Source organism: Didymella exigua (assembly GCF_010094145.1).
Source record: "Didymella exigua CBS 183.55 unplaced genomic scaffold M421scaffold_16, whole genome shotgun sequence".
Taxonomy (NCBI): domain Eukaryota; kingdom Fungi; phylum Ascomycota; class Dothideomycetes; order Pleosporales; family Didymellaceae; genus Didymella; species Didymella exigua.
Window position 1 is genome coordinate 79,291 of NW_022984790.1, and position 23,213 is coordinate 102,503.

At 53.7% G+C, this 23,213-nt stretch overlaps 8 protein-coding genes across 8 annotated transcripts; 2 read left to right on the forward strand and 6 right to left on the reverse strand.

Annotated features, from left to right (window-relative positions):
* Positions 1-639: 639 nt before the first annotated feature.
* On the reverse strand, positions 640-1,713 carry M421DRAFT_64450 (uncharacterized protein; the record flags this gene model as incomplete). Its single annotated transcript, XM_033596160.1, has 4 exons — positions 640-824; positions 877-915; positions 965-1,553; positions 1,606-1,713. 4 exons carry the CDS (start codon positions 1,711-1,713, stop codon positions 640-642), a joined length of 921 nt encoding a protein of 306 aa, XP_033447795.1.
* Positions 1,714-4,384: 2,671 nt separating this feature from the next.
* M421DRAFT_101530 (uncharacterized protein) lies at positions 4,385-6,303 on the forward strand (the record flags this gene model as incomplete). The annotated part of the gene is made up of 3 exons (XM_033586652.1): positions 4,385-4,560; positions 4,697-4,808; positions 4,870-6,303. The coding sequence occupies 3 exons, from the start codon at positions 4,385-4,387 to the stop codon at positions 6,301-6,303; spliced, it is 1,722 nt and encodes a 573-aa protein (XP_033447796.1).
* Positions 6,304-7,004: 701 nt separating this feature from the next.
* On the reverse strand, positions 7,005-9,075 carry M421DRAFT_421387 (uncharacterized protein). Its single transcript, XM_033592808.1, has one exon. The coding sequence runs from the start codon at positions 9,054-9,056 to the stop codon at positions 7,281-7,283; it is 1,776 nt and encodes a 591-aa protein (XP_033447797.1). The 5' UTR covers positions 9,057-9,075; the 3' UTR covers positions 7,005-7,280.
* A 211-nt stretch (positions 9,076-9,286) lies between these two features.
* Positions 9,287-10,248, reverse strand: M421DRAFT_421388 (uncharacterized protein). Its single transcript, XM_033592809.1, has 2 exons — positions 9,841-10,248; positions 9,287-9,789 (listed from the first exon to the last, which is right to left on the reverse strand). The coding sequence occupies exons 1-2, from the start codon at positions 9,922-9,924 to the stop codon at positions 9,415-9,417; spliced, it is 459 nt and encodes a 152-aa protein (XP_033447798.1). The 5' UTR covers positions 9,925-10,248; the 3' UTR covers positions 9,287-9,414.
* Positions 10,249-11,863: 1,615 nt separating this feature from the next.
* M421DRAFT_393067 (uncharacterized protein) lies at positions 11,864-13,195 on the reverse strand (the record flags this gene model as incomplete). Its single annotated transcript, XM_033590038.1, has 3 exons — positions 12,594-13,195; positions 12,087-12,539; positions 11,864-11,978 (listed from the first exon to the last, which is right to left on the reverse strand). Exons 1-3 carry the CDS (start codon positions 12,908-12,910, stop codon positions 11,864-11,866), a joined length of 885 nt encoding a protein of 294 aa, XP_033447799.1. The 5' UTR covers positions 12,911-13,195.
* Positions 13,196-13,570: 375 nt separating this feature from the next.
* Positions 13,571-16,415, reverse strand: M421DRAFT_169975 (glycoside hydrolase family 3 protein). The gene is made up of 5 exons (XM_033587761.1): positions 16,082-16,415; positions 15,808-16,031; positions 15,605-15,755; positions 15,373-15,552; positions 13,571-15,315 (listed from the first exon to the last, which is right to left on the reverse strand). The coding sequence occupies exons 1-5, from the start codon at positions 16,281-16,283 to the stop codon at positions 13,700-13,702; spliced, it is 2,373 nt and encodes a 790-aa protein (XP_033447800.1). The 5' UTR covers positions 16,284-16,415; the 3' UTR covers positions 13,571-13,699.
* A 1,727-nt stretch (positions 16,416-18,142) lies between these two features.
* Positions 18,143-20,982, forward strand: M421DRAFT_170002 (uncharacterized protein). The gene is made up of 2 exons (XM_033587763.1): positions 18,143-19,078; positions 19,127-20,982. The coding sequence occupies exons 1-2, from the start codon at positions 18,234-18,236 to the stop codon at positions 20,835-20,837; spliced, it is 2,556 nt and encodes an 851-aa protein (XP_033447801.1). The 5' UTR covers positions 18,143-18,233; the 3' UTR covers positions 20,838-20,982.
* A 450-nt stretch (positions 20,983-21,432) lies between these two features.
* Positions 21,433-21,995, reverse strand: M421DRAFT_41788 (uncharacterized protein; the record flags this gene model as incomplete). The annotated part of the gene is made up of 2 exons (XM_033591612.1): positions 21,433-21,581; positions 21,638-21,995. Coding segments are annotated over 2 exons (507 nt in total), but the record flags the coding sequence as incomplete, so codon positions are not given.
* Positions 21,996-23,213: the final 1,218 nt, after the last annotated feature.

The following is a 23,213-nucleotide window of genomic DNA, read 5'->3' on the forward strand; positions in this document are numbered from 1 at the left end:
TTTACGTTGATGCTGGAGGAAATCTTTTCTCGCGGGCGCATTTAGCAATTTTATCGCAGAGGGTGTTGGGGCGGGTGCCGTGACATCATCTTGACATAGAAAACACACGATTCGCATCGAAGATTCGCATCTGCTCACACCCGCAATTCAGTGGGCCCTTGCATCATCAGGCGGGGACTGTGTTGCAGAATTGACCAACGCGATTGCGATTGCGATTGCAGGGGCCCGCTTGAGCCGCAGTTCCCCGGTCCTGATGGAGCCTGCGAGACGAGTTTTTGATGTTGAGCCCCATGAGCTCGAGGATCCAAAGGATCGTGGTTGCGTGCCCTGCTTCCGAGTCAGCACATTGCATCATCGCTGGGTGGCCCAAGTGGTCTTCTGCAAGTGGGCATCGATGTCTCGCGATCGCGACATCGCCAAAAGCTAACACGCAGTCTGCACGACAGTGGATGGCCAAGATCTGCAGGTTTAGCACGCATGCTATCAATCCAGTGCGTCTGCTGCAATCAATCCCGAAGCTTCTACGTAAAACAGGTTGATGAAAGAGCAAAGTGCCGAGGAACCATCGTGGGAGCACACAAACAGCAGATTCATGAAAAGAGACGAGAGGAACGCCTATCGACAGCAGAGTTGTCTTGCTCAGGACACAGCAGCCCAGGTATGTGTAAGCCAGTGTCGGAGACCCGTGACCACGACCTCTGGATACATGCTATTGAGGTACGCAGGCGGAGCGAAGTCGTACCGTCCTTCGGCCGTGGCCAGATGGGTCGCGATGCGTTGCTGCTGAGTCTTGTCGTTGGCGATACTGAGTTGATATTGAAGACCTTTGAGATGAGGTCAGTACCTAAAGGAATACGCCTGCTTCAGAGGTCGTACCTGATGGATTTTGCCACTCGACGGGATTCAGTGGTCGGCCTGTGAAGTAGTCAGTGAGACGCTCGACCACAAGGACGAAGCAACACACCTCTGCATATACCCATGAGGTTGATGAGCGCGTGGACGGTCATTCTCTCCCCGCACATGGACATCTCGCTCGGCCAACTGGCCATGTCCAGAGACTTGACGACGAATTTGGCAACGTCGTACATGGAGGTCAGACACAAGGACGAGTAGTTGTTCGCACCATCGTAGATGGGTGCTACTGCGCTCATGTTGCGAAGGTCTGCGATATAGTCTCCCTCTCCATTCGCAACTTCGGCACCCACCTGGTGCGCTCGCAGGCCGCCAACAGCGAAACGTTCGTAGAAGATGCCACATACGAAAGTCGTTGACTGCATATATGTAGCATAGTCTCGAAGCAGGCTGCGAGCTGCGCTCTTTCCACGATCCAGGATGCTGTTCGGTGATTGCAGTCCCGGACGACCTTCGAACTCGGCAGGCGCGAACCTTCGGACGCGGCACTGTACAGCCGATTCGATGAGCCGGAGCTGAGGTCTTCCAGTCACTGTGGAAATGACAGTGTCCACTCCCATCAGTGCATACTGCAGAGACGATGAACTTTTGTAGTTGACGACCTGGCACTGGTACCCTTGCGATGTCAGGATCGGCTGGTTCTGGAAGGTATTAGCCACAGGGCTGAGACATAAATTGGGTCAATATACTCACCATCCTCGACAGAATGATGACTTGATGGCTGGTCGACTCTTGGATCTCCTGAGCGATCAGGAGTGCCAGACTACACGTGCCGGCGACTGCTACGCGCATATTAGACATTCTTTGTCTAATCCTCTCTCAACAACGACCTGAGTGAGATCTACGGATGTCTCAGGAAACGTCGACCAGCCTTGGGTACTCTAGAGACGTTCTAGCTCATGCAGTGACCGTCATATCCACGACTAAGCGTCCATTACAGTAACACAAGGCGTTGATGCTCATAGTCAGGATCCCACACTGGGCTCGGAGACGATGAAGGAATGTACACTCATGTAAGGCCGGAGGTTATGCGCACTCTGGGAAGGTTGCATTTTCCAGGCGTCACAGAGGGTAGCCTGCCACTAGGCCTCTTCAATCCATGAGCCCAAGTGCACTGACCTCAATACTGGCGTAGTGAAGTGCAGTATCGAAGCTACGCCCCCTCGGTTTTTGGGACGCGCAAGGACCTTCGCGTCTTGATGGGCTCGGCAGAAGCAATAGGCCAATAGCTACAAGTCATCACATCAGCCTTGTGGTTGCCTGCTTCCACTGAGTTCCTAGTGACAGTCGGTATCCCCACGGCATACATGAACTAGGCTGGTCCATTCGCAGCTGCCAGCGAGGGCGCTCTATAGTCCGGCCATACCACGGAGCAACTCGACATGTGAGTACCATTATGCGGGGCGACGCCCTGCTCGGAGCGGATGTCACCCGCACATGCAAGTATCGAAGCCGCCCTCAGAGAGCCGCATGTCAACACTGACCACTCCTAGATAATCCACGAATCAAGGATGCAAGGGCATGTGCTCGTCGACTTGAGCGATGTGGCATCACATGCTTGAGGACCCCACACCGTAGCAACGCAGCACGAGGGTGAATACATGAGCAGACGCAGGGAACCGGTGGTGTCGTGCCCAGGGCCCTCTGCTCTCGACCAATCCGCTCTATGGAAATGCATAGGCAGACACATTGGGCTAGCCCTACGCTGTAGACTGACTGGGTTCGAGTTGATGCTTGGTGTGTTCTTGTGTGGGGCGCAGGTACCGACTACATGGCTGTGGGACGCGAATGCCAGGAGAGCGGCGGGGATCTTTACCGGTCGCGCAGGCCTAGCAGCTTCTCCAGAATGCAGTCAGATGCATTTTCGTTAGTGTCACACCAATCAGGTATCAGTCAAGACGGAGCGAGCTTGCTAAAGAGATCGGCTACGACTCTGGGGCCGAAAACCGGTGACCCGTCCAAGACGTCGCTGTTCCCGAAAATGCCCCAGAAACGCAGAATCGGGCTCCTCGTACAGAGGAAACGGTCTCGAAGGATGCGTTGTGGTCGATCACAGGATGCTAGGTCATCTCCGAGCCGTTTGCACCGTTCAGCCTCGCTGTCAGAATCGCGGCTCAACATGCCTGAGGCAGACGACAGGCGCCGGACAAACCATTTGATGAGGGTAGCACAGAGATGACCAGCAGACGGTGGCTGTCCCAAAACCAAGGATCCAGCTCTTCAATAGTCACTTCCGCCTGGAGGACTGTTCGACTTCACCGGTGCTGGCAGAGAGGGACTGCAAGAGCAAAGGTCGAGCGCATAGACAGGCAGACAGTCAGGTGTTCGGTAGTCTAGTGCTCGTAGGTGCATAATTCGTAGACGTAAATATCGGCGTGATGTTCAGCCCGTCTTACGGTGAAACCGCCATGGCGGGATTGGGCTGGAAGTAATAGCGGTAACGTTGCCTAGCCGTTGCCTTCTTAGCGGTGTGGAGGCTGTAACGACAGTTCGCAATGGGCGGCAACGATCTGACGAGGGGATTGAATTTTTCCTAGAGAGTTGTAGCAGAGACGTTGCAGGTGGGGCTCCAACGGAAGGCCCGTCTCGCTTGCCATCAACCCAGAATGGCAAGCGGTCACATGATGTCCATGGTCACATGACAGCGCGTTCAAGTGTCAGAAGAGAATGATCGGACCTCGGAACTAACGATTCAGATTACCTCTAAACACCCAACAAAGAAACGGTGGTTTAGCGGAAATCCAATGATGTTGAGTTATCTGTATTATTGGGAACGCGTGCTGGACGAAACGTCGAGAACCAGTTCGAGGAAGTCGCGTGTTGCTTGGAGCCTACATATCGGCTTGTTGATATTCGTTGTCATTTGCCTCACTGTTGCGCCTCTTGTACATGCCTTGGTCAGTAAATCATGGCCTGGTCGATGGCCGCTTGACTACTGTAGTGAGGATCGCTGGTGTTGAAGAGTCGCGAAAAGCAATATTGCCATGGCAGGGCAGTGAGGGCGGCAGGAGCCGCTGAGTAGTTTCGAGACGCGTCCTGCGCGGCCCACCATGGTTCATGTTGGCAGCCGAGCTCGTGCTCGTGCTGAGGTGCCAAATCGGAGATATAGGATCGACGACGCGTCAAACCAATCCAGCATGCTCAAAAGAGCTATAGACTCCCGATGAGTAGATGGGAATGACATAACGACAAAAAGCGCATTTATTCGACCATTACTGAACGCAGGATCAGAGGTTGTGTTCCGCCAAAACGTGAGGCTCAAAGTGTGGCACGGACTTTCCATGTTCTCAACAGGTAAAGTGCAGTGGATGTGATGTGACTTGCGTCCGGACCCGGCGCAACGCGCTCTACCAACGCGTCTAGCATTCCCTGCCACCACGTCGTGTCTCTATTACTTTCCTCGAGATCCAATGCGAATTGACTCTTGAACCACTCGCTTCTTGCTCAGCCATTGTTACGGCCGTTCTTCGCAATGTCACCCTCGTCGCCACTCCCAGTCGCGTCTGATGCCATTGGCAGACGCGACTTTGCAGCCGCGGTCACGACGGATTTTGCATTTCTGGTGCACTCGCCAGAGACGGTCGCAAACAAAATGCCTCCGGACGTCGACAACAAACCTCTCGCGCGCCAGAAACGCAGACGCACCTCGTAAGTTTTGTTTTCCACAAAGTCATTCCACCCCAACCCGTGTCGAGCATTTCGCAGACGCGCTGGCTCGTGCTAGCTTCGGTTGCGCTATGCCCCACCAACTCGGCAACCCAGCGCGCTGACGTCCATCCCACAGCAAGGAGGACGAAGACGTTCTCAAGGCCGAGTACCTGATCAACTCCAAGCCAGACAAGGCTGCGCGTCTGGAGATCGTCCGCAAAGTCGCGCTTGGCGAGAAGGAGGTCCAGGTACGTGCTTCCGCCCACCTTGTTCCACGTCACGAGCGTGAGCGACTAACCACACCGGCAGATCTGGTTTCAGAACAAAAGACAAAACGACCGCCGCCGCTCGCGACCGCTCGAGCCTTCTTCTTCTGCGTCGCTCATGTCGTCATCATCCAACATGTCTGATCCCGCGACCGAAGACGAGCACGCGCGCGAGGACGGGAACGCGCCGGAGCCGGGGGCAGAGATGCCGAAGACCGACGCACCCGCGCAACCAACGACATCTGAAGCCACATCAGACGAAACCGTGCCGGTGCCGCACGCAAACGCGCAGACGGCAGCAGCAGTCGAAGATACGACTCAGACAGCAACAGCACAGCCAACAGTAGAGGCCTCGACCGCCCTCCAGCCCACTGACGCCGCGCCCACAGAAATCAGCAACTCGCAGCAAAGCGCATCGGCGTCGCAGGGTGCGCAGCCGCGGACATCGTGGATCTCGAACCGTCGTAGTGCGTCGTTCGTGCGCTCTGCTGAAGACTACGCGTCAGAGACGATCACGTTCCCAAATGCACCTCCCACGGCCGTTGAGTCTCCTGAGGCGCCCAAGTCCAAGTCAGCGGATACGCGTCCCCTGAAACGCGCACACTCTTTCGTGCGGATAGCTACAAACGAAGATGGCTTAGCACGCGTCGTCACAGATCTCGACAAGACGCCGTCGCCGCCCCACCCAAAGACCACACCAGTCCCTTTCGCCCGTGCCGCCGCCGGTCTACGACGAAGTTATAGCGCCGCAGGCTTGAACGACCGTCTCTTCGCTGCAGCGAGGGGAGAGCCCAGCCCCAAGATGGCACGCATATCACCCAACATCGGAAGGAGCAGAGACTCGAGAGCCTGGGAGTTCTGGTGCGACCCTGACACACGGCACAACACGAGCTTGACAGCGCGTGCAGAGCAGGAGGGCAGCGGCAGTGCGGCAGACGCGATTGGACTACTGCGCGCGAACAGGAGGATCTTGACTCAGAACCAGGCACGACAAAACACCCCTCTGAAGTCGAGGCAGAGCTCGCACAAGGCACCTGGCTCTTCGGGCGTGAAGAAATCCCGCGGTTCCATGCAACGCGCATCGACGTTCAACGTCTTCTCAAGTGGGAAGAAGCCGAAGGACAGCGACGAGACTGAGTCAGACGACTTCCCCTCGACAGAATCAGACAAGGAAAATTGGGAGCCAGACATGCCGAAGTCGGTACGAAGGCGTGGACTTGCTACCCCTGGCTCGGCCACACGACCTCGCAAGGTCCTCGGCGAGAATACCAACATCATCTCACAGAGTGCGAGCCTTGGTGCCTTGCTCGCGAAAGCAAAGAAGGGAGGCAAGGCTGCCATCGACCCAGAGCAGGACGACGAGCTGCGAACGTTCATGAACGGCGACAGTGGCAGTGCTCGTACCAACTTGAGCTCGGCGGAAGAAGCTGGCTGCGTTGAAGGGTTGCTAGCACTCAGCCAAGGCCAGTGGAGGTGATGATCATGGTTCGGCGTTAGCTTCGTTCGGCTATGAGCTGCCTCGTGTTGTGTTTAATCTTGTCACTGCATTTAGCGCACGGTGTTGGGCTTGTTGTTCAACATGGGAGGAGGTGTACAGCCTAAATGGTCGGCTGGAGTTGGGGAGTTGACATATCTGTCTAGTGCACTACGTTACCAAGACAGCACATTACTACAAGCCGCGGGGCCTCTCGCGACGGACAACTATTATCTGCTGATGAAAATCATACATATGATAACGTGCAAGCTTTGCTTTCACTTGATTCACAGCAATCTCAGAGGGTGATGGCGTCGCTACGCTTCGACCAGATCTTCGAGCTCCCTTCACTTCAACCAATCACCGTTTATAAACACCGTTTTCTCGCCGACCGGGTTTGCTCACACCCAGCGATCCTCGATCCTCTCAACCACGCTTATGCCGCCACCATCTCTAGAACGACCACTATCCACAGCCATGCCCACACTATTAGGAACGAAGGACCCGTAAGCAGCGCTGCTGTGAACTTCATCAGCGTCGCCCGAGATGGGCTGGGCCTGCCTTGAGGCAAAGAGCTAAGTCGGTCATTCGATAGGGGTGCGTGGATCTGCCACAACTCCTGTGCTGTTCGTCTCTGAAAAAAAAAAGGTTCTGTTCAGATACTGACGAGCGCTGGTTCGTGAACATTCTTCCATAATGCGGTGACGGTAGCCGAGCATTCCAAGCTACATTTTTAATCTATTTCCTGACTATTCCTCTGACGAAGGTTTACTACCCAGTCCGATCCTTGTCACGTCTTTCCTTGGATGAGACATGTCCTTTCTAGCGCCTTCCTGTCGCACATTGAGCGGTACTGATCTGGACCACATATTCGCTCGATGTTGCTGCAATAGCTAATGGAGGCGTCCCAAAATTTGACCTATCCATTTAACCAGCATTAGGTTCCATCTACGCGAACACCAGATACTCACAGATCCACTCTAATGCCATCGTGCTAGTCCATCAACGCTGACCACCAGCGCAATCCTGTCGCCAACCAATCCGGCCTTGATACTAACCCCAATGCCCGCCCCACTGTCTCCAACCACGAACATGTCGCGCCTCACATCCCCCCCTCTCCTCGCATCGTAGCATTCATCCGGTATGTAATCTCTCCTCAGCACCGCCTGCCACGCGCCCCTCGCACCCAACCCCTCAGGCGCAACGTAATCCGGAACCGCCTTGATCCAATAATGGCACGTCGAGCGATCGAACCCAAACGCAACAGGGAAGCTGAGCGAGTGCGCATATGCATGGCTCTGCACCCGCAACAATAACACGCCAAACGCTTTCGGCGCTGACGACGGGATGCGGACTTCATGTGTCTCGCCGTCCCAGAGCTCGCGCGGGAAGGCTGAGATGATGCGCACGGGGGGTGTTCGTTGGTTTGCGAAGCGCCGGCGGATGTGGAAGGATGAGAATTCGGGCGCTGTGAAGTCTGGTGGTATTGACGGATTTTGGCGGATGTATATCGTGCGCAATTGCCCGGTGGGCCAGTCATTCATGGGGACCAGCTCGCCGGCATCGACGCGGGCATATTGCGCTAGGCCATCGAGACACTTGAGGGATATGGCGAGACGTTGATTGAGTGGATTCGAAGCCCGAATGAGTGCAAGGATGCGCGTTTTGTCGCTAGGGTGCGGGAGGAACTCGAGTTGAATGTGGAGGCCGATGGGTGTTGGGTTTACAGGGAATGTGGAAATGCTTTCTTCGCGTTCGAAGAAGTGGCAGTCGCGAAATTCTGTGGGGGAGCGGGCGAGAAGGCCGCGGTAGGTTGAAAGTGTGGACTCGTGGGCACGCCAGCCGAAGAGGGAGTAATCGTCAGTGGTTTTCAGGATCTCTTCCTGCAATCTGATGAAAGCTTTTTTTCCTTCACCATATAGCAGAGGCATCTGAATATCGAAGAGCCCAAGCAGACAGTAGGCGAGATCTTCTGTTCGCGTGGTCTGGCGATGGGCAGCCCATGACATGCGTTCTGCGACAGAGACTTCGCTCACTGAGCGGCGCTCCTCGAGAACAAAGACTGGTATGCCAGTAGCTGCTGAAAGTTCTTGGAGGTACTCTTCTTTCTCACCGAGCAGTCGCCAGTCACGAAGATAGAAGCGGCAAATCCCAGGTGCGACGAGCTCTTGGAGCGTCCATCCACGTTTCGTCCAGCGGCTAGATTCGAAAGCGTTCCTAGCAATCTCTGAAGCGGTGTCGTTTTCACCTGGTCCTTTCTTGGGTGGCCAGACGTCTTCCAGATAGACAATGCAGATTTCGGCATCGAAGTACCATCGATACATAGAGTTGATTGCTTCCTGGAGCTCTGCACTTGAAGACTTGTCAATGCAACAGGTGTCGATCCAGATGTACTTGAAGCCTAGATTTTGCGCCTCTCTGGCTGCATTGACGATCTTCGAGTATCCTTGTCTGCTCAGAAGATCCTCCTCTTTGACACCGCTCAATTTTGTTGCAAAGCTCGTACTACTTCGCAGCATGGTCTCCATTGCGGCCAACATGGCCGAGGACTGATCGTCTTGAGTACTGCTGAGTGATGCCACAGAAGACGACGGCGTGTCGTAGGTTGTTGTGAATGCTTTGATGCGGTTGATCCACACCAATTCCTGGTAGCTCACCTCATCCGCGCCCCAGGTATGCGAAAGAATGGCATACTCAGGTATCTCGTTGTCATTAAACCATCGGAGTTCGATTGTGCGGACATCAATGAGCCGCATATCATACGTTGTGTAGAACGATGGCAGGCGGGGGTTGAGACAGTGTGGAGCGGATTATGGTTAGGCGCAGGGACTAAATCGGAACAGGCTAGAACCCGTGTAATTAAAGACCCGGGTTCAGCCCTACTACAGAGGTTCTGTACTGGAATGGTGGGCGATCTTAAGAACATTGGTAGACTGAATTCTATGTAGAAGATCTGAAGAATTTATGGCAGTTGTGCCCTATGGCCGTCAAATCAGACACAGCGCTTCGTTACTTCGTAGAAGAATGAAAAAATAAGGAGGTCGAAACCAGGTCTCTCAGTCCTTCTGAGCAAGATGAATTGCTACAGAGGAAATCTTGGAGGACAGGTCATGGTCACCGAGAGGTGGGGGTGATAAAAGTCGTCGACTTCTGGCTGCTATCCCCTTCCATACAAGACGGCGTGGTTATGAAGGGATGGTTATCGTCATCCATGTAGAACTGGTAGCTCTGCTGCCTCATCACTGCCACATTGAGTGGTATAGGTCGAGATGCGTGCGCACGTCTGGGGTGCGTTTGTGAGGGTAGTTGGGTAGGGAGGCTGTTTGACTTTGGTCGACGGAGCTCGAAGCATGAAGATGAGTCCACGCTCTCCTCATCTTCGTACACAGCTGAGCGAGGCGCACTAGCAAAGCGTTCAATGTGCCGCTTGCAACAGAGAATGACCTGCTTCACTCTTTCGAGTGCTGTAGTCTCACTGCCGTGAGAGCTCTGCAAATAGTCAGTCCAATTTGCAACCTCGGACGTGGATGTGCGACATACGTTAGAGCTCTGTGAGCTCGGTAGACTCGGAGTCGTGTCCCGGCTCGCTGCTCTTTTGCGGATACTAGGGATGGCAATGTTCATCTCTCTAGAACAATACGTGTCGGTGATGAACTGAGGTACGTCTTGGTAGGCAAAGAGTTTAAGGATGGGCTGCTATCGCTGTGCTTCGCTGATTAGATACAGAAGGCCAGTCATGTTGTTATATGCTGTTGCTTTCGCATAGCTATCACAGGGCTGCGTCACCACCAATCACTTGCCCGGGCTTAGGCTCGACCTACACGAGACAAGTCCGTTTGCGAATGCGGGTCACTGGCGTTACCGTTGGGGCTCTCAAATTATCGGCATAGTGTGTCATGTCGGCAAATTTGAGCCCTACGCTTCTCCGTGTAGCGTTGACAGGTAGCATGCAGGTGGCGAACTTTGCTTCGTTGTTACAACATATGCATCCTTTCAGTCAGACTGCATCCAGGCTGCATACCAGACTGGCCGCACTCAGCCGATAACTATCACACATGACACTCTAGTGTCAATGCTCGTCGCTGGCAGACTGCGTATGGGCTGAATTGGGGCGGCTCAAAGCTCTAATCTCTGTGCAAAAGCTTAGCCTGTCGAAGCATTGCATGGGCCGGACTTCAACACAATGTCTGGGCATACGGATGCGTGTTCACATCTATGATACAGTGAAGGTGATGAAGCTATCTGCGTCGTAAGTGCAAGGAACGATCTTCGGATTGCTAAGGTCGAAAATCGCTGGTCGGGAATTGTGGCGCAGTGCGTTTTGAAAGGGCGCTAGCAAGGACCCACTACGGTAAAGTCCCAATGTTGCGGCGCTGTGCACCCCAGAGCAAGAACACCATCGCCCCATGCGATGGTGTTCGTCTTGTGAGACACAGATGTACCATCATTCGTTCTGACTGACAGCATGTGATCGAAAGAGCCCGGAGGAGCTTTCCTTCGGCCAATCACCAAATTTACAGCTCATCGGGTCCAGCCCAACGCAATGTCGCAGACCGCAAACAGATATCAAGGTTTAGCATTCTGAAGAGATGGGAATGTCACAAACACAGACGAAACGACTCGAAAGTGCCATTTGGAAGGATGGCATTCTCAATCTCGCCATAGCAGTGCCGTCCTGACGAATAAGCACAATTGAACACAGACGCGAGGCGTAGCGGATGCAGCTCAACAAAAGTTCCTTCACACATCCGGTACGTGTAGAATGGCATCTCGAACACCAGGCGGCACGTACATTGGTTGTAATTACGCAGTAATAATCGCATCATTGCGAGGAGATTGTCAAACCGAAGCGTTCCTTCGCAAGAACAACCCCATGTCTCAGTCTAGAAGACCTCGAACGAATCATGCTCTAGCGGTGAGGCTCATCAAGACATCCATCATATAAAGCGTTGATCCAAGTAATGAGAAGCAGAGGACGTTACAATGTGCGAGATGAGACGATTCCACAAGTTTGTCACCCAGCGATTCCATTTAAAGTCTGACGAGGCCTGGATCCTACAGTTTTGTCCTCCAGTCCTGTCCTCCAGTCCTGTCCTCGATCCCAGCTCGGAGCGGGGGCCCGCAGACTACATGCTGTGCTCATGTCTCGGCATTGTTAGCCACTGGCCAATCGCTGTGACCGGCAATCTCTCCCAGGTGTAAGCCTTCCGCGGTACTCTTTGCTTTCTGCCTATCGAGTGGATGCTGTCACTTGTCGTTCGAAGTATCACTTTTGAGCTCTGTACAGCTTGTGAATGGTTCAGGATGTATGTAGTGGAGCTGGCCAGTCGCTGATGCATCGACCTCAAGGACGGAGTACGCGTGGAAGGCGACGATTTCAGACTCAGAGATATGCATGGTGAAACGAGGAGTATCGTGAGTCTAGGCGATGCCGGGGGTGGTGAGATCGGCCAGGGTCGGGTGCTCCTTCCATGCCAGGAGAGATCTCATGCTGTGCGATTTGGTGGCCAGAATTGGTTATCTATCAGACTCTACCAGTGGCGCATCTTTCAGTCGTGCCTTTCTACACTCTTCGATAGGCACTTGCATCCATCTCCGCCGGCGCACCACCCTGCATCTCATGAATGTGATGCCCGCCAACTGGACTCCCCTGCGCCTCGGGCGCGTCTTTGTATGGGCTGTTATGTGAGTTATACGCATACTTCCCTGTAGATACTGGTGCTTCCACCATTCCTGCATGCCGCTGCTGGGATGCATTGAGTTCGTGCGGGGGTCCATGCTCTGACGGTGGCCCGGGGGCGATTGGTGCGTGACCACCCTTCAAGTTTGCTTTACGGCGTCTGAACAACAGGAAGCCCGCGATACTTATCAATACGAGACCACCTACGACACCACCGACAATGCCGCCAATCGCACCGCCAGGTTTACCCTTTTTATCGATCGGTTGGGCCTCAGGCAGGTCTGTGACAATGGAGGTCACTGATGCGGCCGTGCTTGCCGGTATGATTGCCGATCCACTAGACAGCGAAGACGCAGACATTGATACGGGAAGCGAAGTAGTGGGTGTTGCCGATGCTTGGAGTTGCGCGAGGGAGATCGGAAAGGAAGACGCGCTTGGCTTGGCAGACGAAAGCGATGAGAAAGTCTCATTCAACTTTGTGTCTGAGAGGTTTGCAACGGGGTTATCGATAGTTGACCAGCACACATTAATTTGATTCTTGGTCTGCGTGCACTCCTCACTGCCGGCATTAGCACGATGAAAGTCAGCTTTCATAGACACCGGCTGCACTCACCGAGACTTCAAGCAGCAAAACGCGTTATCTCCACTTGAACATGACTGCTGGCTTCCCGAAGGCGTCTTCTCATCTCCACCATCACAGGACGCTGATCCCTTCCAGCATACTGCATCTATGGCGCCAGGCGCGCAGCAATAGTACAGATCGGTAACAGATTCATGGGAGCAGATCATAGGCGGTGTACACGCGAACCCGATACCGGGACAAACGTATTCGGTCGCATTGCTTGCGAAGAAGAACTCATCGAAGTCGGCCGAAACGATTCTCGTACATGCGAGAAGGACGGCTGTCAAGGTAGGCGATGTGCGCAACATGGCGACGATGAAAGATCTGGAGAGTCGAGCAGATCGCCACTCGGAAAAAGGTGAACACGATTTCAACTTAAGGCGCGCAACAGCGGGCAAGGTTGATCACTTATCTTAAATTAGGTCGCCGTTCACTAACCTATGTGGGTCCGAGGCGGGAACAGTTGCTGGGGCTGAAACGCTTGGAGTGGCTATGTTCATGGCGATATCGCAGACGTGGCTAAAGTAGTCCTTCAGAAATCTTTGCAAGTCGGTGGCATACCAGCCACCTGGTCGTGGAGAGATGCGAAAAGCTTGGTCCTGGAGTCATGGTCGTGCCCCGATGTGGAGGGGACGAACGTAAGATGTCGATCACTTTGAGGCCGTGCATCAGGCGTCCCGTCCCGTAGTTGCCGTAGTTGCCGAAGTCCCTGACATGGCGGGCAGGTTGCGGAGTCCTCTTTTGCGGCTCGATAGAATTCTACGGAATCGTTGAGAGGAATAGCATAGTGAGATCTTGGTGTCCTCTTGAAGTTGACTTGAGATTGGGAAGCGATACATCACAGGTCCCTTCTATTTGCAGACTGCGCCATTGGACATGTTCGGCTGATTCCATGGAGGGCTTAGTCAACTGAGTAAGTTGAGCCTTAAGAGGGAACGCGACTTGCTCAAACTTAGGCCAAGAAGTGGTCAGGTATTCTTGAAGGAAATTTAAATTGGTTTCAAAGACTTGTGCACGAGCAGTCAAATAGAAACTTGTAGTCAGCGAATGCTATTCCATTGATTTGTGTACGTCTCGTTATACAAGGTGCCTACAGCTTAGACAGTCAAACTGCCTCGAAGAGGCAGGTTCCTTGAGCTGAAACCAGCATGTACCTCGATAGCACCAGTTGGCAATGTCCATTGCTGCGTCCTGGTGTCCCAGTAACTCAGGTCACGTCGAGTGAGTGGAAAGTTGAGCGTTCCAGATATGCCCGCGCTGAGAACAACCTTCTCGAAGCCTCGTAGGCTGCGGTGAGGTGCATTGGCCTCTTCTGGGTACGAGAGGTAGAGTTGAGGGACCGTGGCGCCAGACACTGAGCCTGTATTGGACACAGTCACACTGACAGTAGCAAGCGTGGCCCAAAGCTCAATATTGCCACCGGGCCGGACCGGAGCGGCTGGATTGGGTGTTCTCGAAGCGTTGCTACCATTGACTTGGACTTGGAGATTGGAAATGTTGAACGTGGTGTAGCTCAGTCCGAAACCGAACTCGAAGGCCACGCTGGCATTGCGAGCATCAAACTCCTTGTAGTCGATCAAGTTGCCCTCAACAAAGTCAGCTTGCCAGGCGTCTGGGTCAGTGCTCGTTACGAGAGCTGTGCTGTTTACAAGGTTTTTGGCATAGTCAGTCTCTTCGTTCGCAATCGTGTATGGCAATCGACCAGACGGATCGACATCACCCCACAGGATGTCGGCGATAGAGTTGCCGGACTCTTGTCCAGGCATGTGCGCTGCAATAATTGCCGTAACATTGGGGTTGTCGCGCCACGGCATTGTGTTTGGTGCTGCACCGTGGAGGACTACAACTGTATTGTTGCACAGGGTAGCAGTCTGGTTCACAATAACGGTTGAGTTCCATTCCGCAATCAGTGTTGAGCGGTCAGATCCTTCGCTTGCCCAGGATTTCAGAAAGACGATGCAAACTTCTGGCGGTGCAGGTGCTAGAGCGGCGAGACCACCCAGAGTGAGGTATTCGTTATCGGTGATGTATTGCACAATAGCTCCGTAAGATCGTCCGCGCGCCTTGATAGCCTCCAAGGGTGAGACAACATACGTGAAACGGCCTGTGCCAGATCCACCGCCAACAGCTAAAGTACCAATGTTGTAGTCGCCTTGAAAGAGAGTTGTGCCGGTGCTGGACAATGAGTATTGACCTTGCGTCAAGTCAGCAGCATCGTTGCCAAAGACACCGATATTCTTAGGGGTCTTGAGGGGCAGAGCTCCATTGGCGTTCTTCAGCAAGACTGTGCCTGCTGCGCCAAGGTCGCGAATAAGCTGTGCGTGCTGCTCCTGGCGGACGTCGACAATAGGGCCAAGTGTGAAGTTGTACAGGTACTCACTAGCCGGGAAGAAACCAAGGCGTGAAGAAAAGTTATCAATGGGTGGAAAGTCGACGTCCTGTTTCAAATGGAAGTAAGGTGTCATGATCCGGAGGACCATGTCATCGACTCGCTGTGTCGATAGGGAGCCGTTGTTGACAGCGGTTGTGACGTTGCCACCGAAGAATGACGGATTTGGGATAACGAAGGTGATGCCGCCAGGCATGTCCATATCCAGCCCGGCCTCGATACTGGCAACGCCAGAGTGAGTCGCAAGCCAATCACTCATTACATAGCCTTGGAAACCAAGTTCATCCTTGAGCAATCCATTGAGAGTCTTGCTGTTCTGGCAGCCTGTGAGGTCGTAAGTCTATCGATCGTGGAAAGGCTGCAAGGGGAAAGGCAACTTACCATAGCTACCGTTGATACGATTGTACGAGCACATAATTGAAGCTGTCCCAGCACGTACCGCATTGGCGAAGGGCCAGAGGTAGGTCTCGTGCATTGTCTTGTCGTCTACGTTTGAGCTGATGGCCTCGATCGTGGTCCCGTTGACAGTAGATGGATTCCTCTGGGTTTCCTGTTCGTTGCCTAGAGGTATTAAGCATTGTATTAAAGACGAGCTTTAGACCTCGCCACTTACCGATGTAGTGCTTTATGCAAGCCTGGACACCGGCACTCTGAATACCGTAGACGGATTCCTCAACTAGGACCCCGGAAAGGTACGAATCAGGGCTGAAACCCTCCCAATTACGCCCACCAAACGGAGACCTCGATAGTGGACCCACAACTGGCTGCGATCGTCCGTTAGCTATGGCTTCGATCTAAGGAGGGGCGACACCTTACGCCTAAAGCGACATGAGCGCCCTTGCCTCTGAATTCCGCACCGATGTAGGCTCCACGCTGTCGAACCAGTCGTCTGTCCCACGATGCTGCAGATGAAAGACCCGCTGAGAACACAGACGCATAGATGGCCTGCCGGATAGCAAGTGGCCCATCTTGGAGACAGAGGCCACTGAAGCTGAGTCTCTCGATTGGTCCAATGTTGCCAACGCATGGACCTGCAGTACCTGCGGGAGGCTGTAAGCCACACACCGTGTTTAGTCAACATGTAACGTACCTGTGACTATCTGCGCTTTCTCCTCAGTTGTCAGCTCAGCAAGGAAAGCCTGAGCTTTTTCAAGTGCACCTTCCCAACCACCTGCTCCGCTCATCTGCGGTGAAGGATACACTGGTGGACTTGTTCCATACTGAGTATGATTGATGTTGAATTGAGCCGCAACAGTGGCAGCTAATCCAACCAGACTCAGTGTCCGTACCATGTTGAGAGATGCCACTCAAGGGTTGATCAATATCTGGTGCGTTCAACAGCTTCAATGATGAATCGCTCTTTATACGTCTTCACAATCTACCCCGCGCCGCCACCGAGTGCCTTCCGGAACCATGCTGATACAGCGAGTCACCATATGGCATCCATATCGAGAGGACTCAGACCTTGCACCGGACCGCACCACATGAGCGTCGAATCAAGACACCGCAACCACACGGAAGCTGAGGTGCGCAGGCCAAAAAACCGTGCAAGAGTGGCTAGCCCTTGACAGCTGCCGAAGAAGTACCAGCCAGTTGTGCTAATGATAGTGCCTGAGGTCTCTGCAAAGCTGAGCCGCCTATATGTCCTCTTCTGGTGGTATCGGTCCGGATATTGAAAGCCAGCTCTCGCTCATCTTTACAGTAGTGAAATTGATCATGATTCCTCACTGGATAGGAGGCGACATCGGCAGTTGACAATCGGCCGAGATCTGGAAGTCGAAGGTGAAGGGGCAAAGAGGCGTCGATAGGTGCGCGTATGGCGGGTGTTCGTTGTGCGCTTGGTAAGTATTGATGCACATCAGAGGCTGCGGTCAAGACGAATATGGAATCGCGATGGGTGACAGGGATTAGAGCGGGTTGGCGTTGACGAATGCTGATGGTCGATGATTGCGGGGAAACACGCCCAGGCCCGGCACATTCTCGGGAAGACGCTCACGTGGCGCTTCGCATCGATGCTTGCGATGCTTGCCATCTCATCTCTTCTTTCAATCCTAGGCCTTCCGCAGGCTCCGCAAGAACGCCAACGCATGTTGTCACTGTGCTGGGCATGCTCCTGAATTGAGTAAAGTTGCTTTCGATGATGCAGAGGGATGGCAGGGTGCGTTTCCTCCGGTCTCGTTCCTGTTCTTGTACCCAGCCTGCATTTCAAGGTGCAGCCTCGGGATAATCAACACCCAGTTCTACAAAGATACTCCACATCTCTTAACGATCCGAGGCATTACCCACTGTGTAACAGCCGTCTTCTATCCCATGTAGTAACTACGCCACAGAAACCTCAGCTTCTGCGCCTCAACGTTAACGAGTTTCGTCCGGTCGCCATATACCGTACAATAACAACGGACATCTTCGATATCGGAATTTCATGCACGTCCGTCGTGGCAATACTCCGACTACCTTCAGGCTATACGATTGACCTACAGCTTGTAGACTGTTGCTGCAAACACAAGTTTCTAAAATCCGTTCTCGCAGCATAGCAGCTCACTAGCGCTTGCAAGATTGCTTCGGTCATGTTCATACTCCTGCAAGTCTTTTGCGCCTCCCGCGGATCTCTCGAAGGCTCGATATGGTATATTATAACAGGTTGCAATACAACGACATGTGCTTCCTACCGAGCGATCCCCTGAGCACTGCTCGCACTGCGCTAGGCAGCTTCATTGCCTTGCCCTCGTCTTGCCTGATGGAGCGAAGAGATCAATACTGACGATCCGCAACTACCATGTGCTGTAAATCTACTGTATGCGTGTAAGTTGATTTCAAGCATCCATGCGTGCAGCCGCGCAGTACCCTGGCTGTGAAAGGACTGCCCCGATATTCGTTCGTCACGAAGAGATAACAGTCTCACGAGCCAAGGGTTCCAATACGCTCTGCTGCGTATTGAACTCCGGTTACTGTCTCGCCAAAGTTAAAGATTCTAGGGAGTCTAATAATTCAGGTCCTTCTATTGTGATGATAATCGTCGGTGTTGTTCTCGAGTCCTGGGTGCCGACAGCGCCAACCATGGTTCGCTATCTCCCTCTGGACTTTATCTCTTTCACCTCCGATCTCATGATTGATTGTTTGCAACTTTGCTGGCCTTGTCACTCGACACCCAACTACCTCACCAACCTCGAACACAGTCTGTGACCAGCAATCGTGACAACACACTCGCGCGATAGCGCCGCCGGTCGGCTTCTGCTTCCACGATGTCGACTCCACCAGATGGATCTTACATCACCCAGATCTTGAACGCAGGCTTCTTCGTACCTGCCACTGTGCCCGCCCCCACAATGTCGCAGACCGAAGAGATCGCAGAACTCAAACGCCTCAACAAGGCACTGAAAGCCGAGAAAGATGCAACTGACAAGCGAGCATCGGAGCGTTACAGAGACTTCTTGCATGCGGACCGCCGCGCCGAGCGCACAGAACAAGCGCTCAAGAATGAAAAGTGGGAGAGAACAGATGATCAGATCAAGGCCGTGAGGTTGTACAATTGCTTCAAAGACAACATCGCGAGATTAGAGGCGGATTTTGCGCAGGCGCAGCAACTCGAACACAGCCATGTCCAACTGCAGGAGCTGCAGACCGCTAATACCAGATTGCAAGGCGAGCTTGCGCAACACAGGGAAGCCGCGGCACGAGTGCAGACCAGTCAAAGCAACGCGCTCAAAAAAGTGCAAGTCAAATACGAGGCAGAGAAGCAGCAGTTCAAGGAGCAATCGGAGAAGGAATTCCAGAAGCGTCTTGCTGAGAAGGAGAAGCAATGGAAAGACGAGTCCACTCGCCACTCTGCGACCGCCATACAGAAGTGGATGAAACAGTATCAGTCCATGCAGCAAGAGATTGAGCGCCTCCAACAGCAGCTCAAGCAGTCGCAACAGGCGCTCGATTGGCACAAGGGCCAGTTGCAACAGCAGTATCCGCAACGTGTAGGTTTTCAAGGCCCGCAAATGGCTGCAGGGATCCATGCCGGCTTCCCATTGACCACGCTACAGAGCCCTCAGCAGGACAAAGATCAGGCACGGAAGCGCAGGCGGCTCAACTCCACAGGGTACGTCATCAGGGTCGAAGGCGGAAAGGTTCAGACTAACTCAAATAGCGACGCCCACGCTTCAATGCCAGAGCAAGGCGGTGGAAACACTTCGACTACGACTCCCAAGAGAAAGATGCCGAGCTTGGCTAGACAGTCCTCACAAAACGCTGTGACTCCTACCCGGCTGTCTCAGCATCCGGCCACGACTGCCAGTCCTCTACAGTCACTCCAACAGGCTCAGTCACAAACTCAGGCCCTAGCAAACTGGCAGGTGCAGGAGCAGGACATACTCTTGCAAGCTCAACAGAACGGTTCATATCAGCTTTTCCATCAGTTTTTCGCGCGCATGAATGCGGATAGACAGAAGGTCGGCCATCCTCAACTGACCATTATGCAAGCATGGTCTGCCTTCAACCAACAGCTGTTAGCCTTAAGAGCTCGTCAGAACCCATCTCAGCTCATCTTCCAGCACGATGCCTCCATGTCGCAGAACATGGCCTTAGGTGATAGGCAAGCTACATTGCAGTCCCCATTCCTACCGATGGCAACACTCTTTGATCAGCAAACACACCAATCTGTTAACATACAATCGCCACTGTCACGTCGGGCAGGTAATTTTGGAACTTTCCAATCAATGCAACTGCCACAACAATGCCAGCAGTCTCCGCAAAGTCTACCTCAAAACGACTGGCAGTCGCCTGCAACATCGATCCAAAATCTTAGCTCTATGCCGACCTTGACAGCGCGATACAACGCAAATTCGCCCGCCATACCGTCCGATAAGAATTTCCAGCCCCAAGCCGTGACACAACAGGCGTACTCTGGGATAGACGACATGGATCTTGCAGCTCAATTATCATTGCAGTTGCAAGATGGGAACCTCTATCCATCCCCTGAAGATTCTCAGGGCGCTCAAGATAAGAGCGGACTCGGTAATCAGGGTGAGATTCCTGGCTGGGCGTCGCCGACTCCAAGCCACGAGCATAGTTCCCACCAACCTAACGGACAGATAACTTCAAGTGCTGTCAACTTCCAGGATTTCGGAAACGGCCTCGCGCACAGCGGCTTCTCTGCAGCGGCAAATACTCCAGCGTCCCTGCCGTACCAATCGCATAACACCGAAGCATCTTTCGACGTTTGGTCGCAACAGCATGGCGCCAGTAACGTCCCCCAGCGAACACCCCAGCAACTCGGGCTCGACCCGAGTCTACTCCAAAATGACACAAACCAAGCTTTCAACGGCAACTTCGGGTCCTTTGACACTGTACAAGCACCGCGCAACGACCAGTCTGCATCTCACCAGCGCCACCCAAGCGAAGCACCGAGCATCATTAGTGTCCGCTCTAGCCACGCTCCCCACGATATGCCCGCAACTCGCCCGACCATATCGCGCAAGTGCCCCGCCGCAGCACCACCAGCACCACCAGCATCACCAGCATCACCAGCATCCGTACACTCAACACCTGCTCCCTCGTCACGCTCGACTCCTGCACCGGCAGGTCCAGTCTTCCCAGTCTGCACGCACTGTCACGAGATGTGGTGGAACCAGACGTGCGACGCCGGTGAGTCGTGCCAGAACTGCATGGGCTCGGGCTCGCAGTGCGAGCGACCGAAGTGTCTCCTCGAGGCGGGTACGTGTGCGAACGCGCGGTGTCCGAGGGTGCACGAGGGCGATGTGCGGTTTAGGAGTGTGGTGAAGAAGCCGAAGACGCTGAAGAGAGAGGGCAAGAAGGGGGAGCGAAAGAGGAGTCCTGTGGAAATGTCTCGGCCGCAGTGAAGGGAAGGAGATGTGAAGTGGGAGGCTGTGGATTTCATGCGACTAGAGACTGTGCACGTGTCTGTGTTGTGCGGTAAGCTTATGGTGGCAATCGGATATCGACTATGACTTTGACATTCTGTGATAAATGAGTAGACGTAGCCACAATGCAACGAAAGTATTGATTATAACTCTTTCATCATAATACAGGGCTTGTAAGGTCAAGAATCAATCACTGAGGGAATGACGTATAACACACCGTTATCGTTGTTACCATCACTTGATCCATCCCAACGGCTGCCCATCCTCGTGTTTTCAATTCCCAGAATGTTCCATGATCAGCTCCGACCGTAGCTCAAATTTTAACAAGCTATTGTGCCGTGCTCATGTCTCTCGCTCATCTCACAAAGCCAACGAACCGCCAGCTCCCAGGCAACAGCCCAAGTGAAAGCGTCACTCAGCGCATCCCACCGCAAGAAACCAACTTAACCTACTCCCCCCCCATCATCTGCGCAGATCACACTCATCGTTCAGAAGCACACGCCCGACCACCTCCTCCTCCCCTTCGTGGCGTCTCCTCCCTCGCCATCACCGAATCCTCACGCCCTCTTCGTACACCAATTCCACCCCTCCCAGTGCCCAAATCAGCAACAAGTCTCCAATCCGCCATCTTCAGTATATTCTCGCTCTCATCACGGGGCACAGGCACCGTAGACCCCCACTCCGTCGCCGCATCGACAAAGTCAACAATCTCTCTCCTCTCAGCTACCCGCAGCGTCAGCATCTCCTGAACCTCGAACCCGTGCAAACAGGCAACTCACCGTCCCCCATCCCGCCCTTTCCGACCAGCGCCCTCCTGCGCGGCAAAACTGTGGGATTCATCGCCATGAACACTTCAGGATACTTATCCTGCCTCTTCATGCGCGCCAGCAGCTTCGGATACGCATCGAGGAACTCCGCTTTCGCGGCGCCGCTTATCTTTGCAAGATCGTACGCGGAATCGTACGGCGCGAGGAAGGTCTGCAGCCAGGTCATGTCAGTGGCGCGGGTGTCGTAGGCGGGGAGCGAGGCGATCAGGCGCAGGGCCAGGCGCAGTGTAAAGAGGCCGATGATGAGAAAGTCGGATCTGGGCGGAGCGGGTTCTGGTGCAAATAGTGCGGATCTGGGAGCGGCTTGGGCAGTATGATTGGAGCGCTGTGGTGCAGCATTTTGGAGAGGTAGCTGGGCGTATTGGGGCTGGAGGACGTCGGGAGGTGGGTAGGGGGTGGCGTTGAAGTCTCCCATTGTGGCGGATGGGTAAAGGTGCCTGTCCAAAGTGTCGTGACCGGCAGCAGAATTTATCAAGATGGTGCGAGGATGGTCTTTCCTGCCATTGGTGAGTACATCGCCGCGGTTGATCGCCACATGAATAGCGGTCGTTCGTCAGTGACGCCAGAGCAAACAGACTCGGCAGCTGCGACCACAGGGCAGCATTTGCAACCGGTAGTACCAAGCCATTGAACCTAGACTGACGTGAAACCTACAGCAGCATCGCAGATCTTTTTTCCAATTTGCTCAACAGCAGTCAAGTCCAGGTCACTCAGTGAGTGCTCGAATGAAACCTTAAGGTCAGGATCTACACAGCTCTAAACAGACTAAGCATTCGAGTGCCTGTCTAGGTATGTACACACAGTAATGTGATTATGTGCTACGTGCATGCTTGAATAGTACCCAGGTCATACTGGCGATTGGCTCCTCAAGCGGTCTTTCTTTTTACGAAGAACTGCCAGCCAGTGCGCACAGACACTAAACGGGTCTTGGAAACTCCAGGGGATCACAGTTGCAACGCTACAGCTTTAGGCCCAGCACGTGTATCATGCTCTGTCCGATTAGGTGATTACAGAGCACTCTGAGCCGAAATTCGGTCCAACTGTGTCAGTCCCAAGTACAGAGATTCTCTGAAGGATCAACACGCCGACTGACGAACGTGGTCCGATTGGAATACACCCTAGTCGAACCATCTTCTTACTTCGCATTCGATCGCAAGAAACTGGCTTGCAATTCGGCATGAGTAGGCGATGGGCCCGGTACATGATCAAGTGTTTCAGCGCGTCCGGCTCCTGCGTCCGTCGTGGCTCGATGCTTCGATGTGCTGGGTATCGCAATCTGTCGCACGTGTCTCAAGGACTTGACCTCCGGGTCCTCGCGCACGGTGTCGCCGTTGGGGTACTGGTAGTAACGAGGCTGCAGTCTGAAAGCTGGACAGACTCAGAAAAGCGACAAGCAAGCAAAGGAATATCGTGGAATGCACAAGCGTGCAGCGGCCTGCAAAGTGAATAACATTGATGCGATCGATCTGTCTTCCAAAGCGGCAAGAGGTAGCCTAGGCTGAATGCTGCGATGCACGGATGAGGCTAC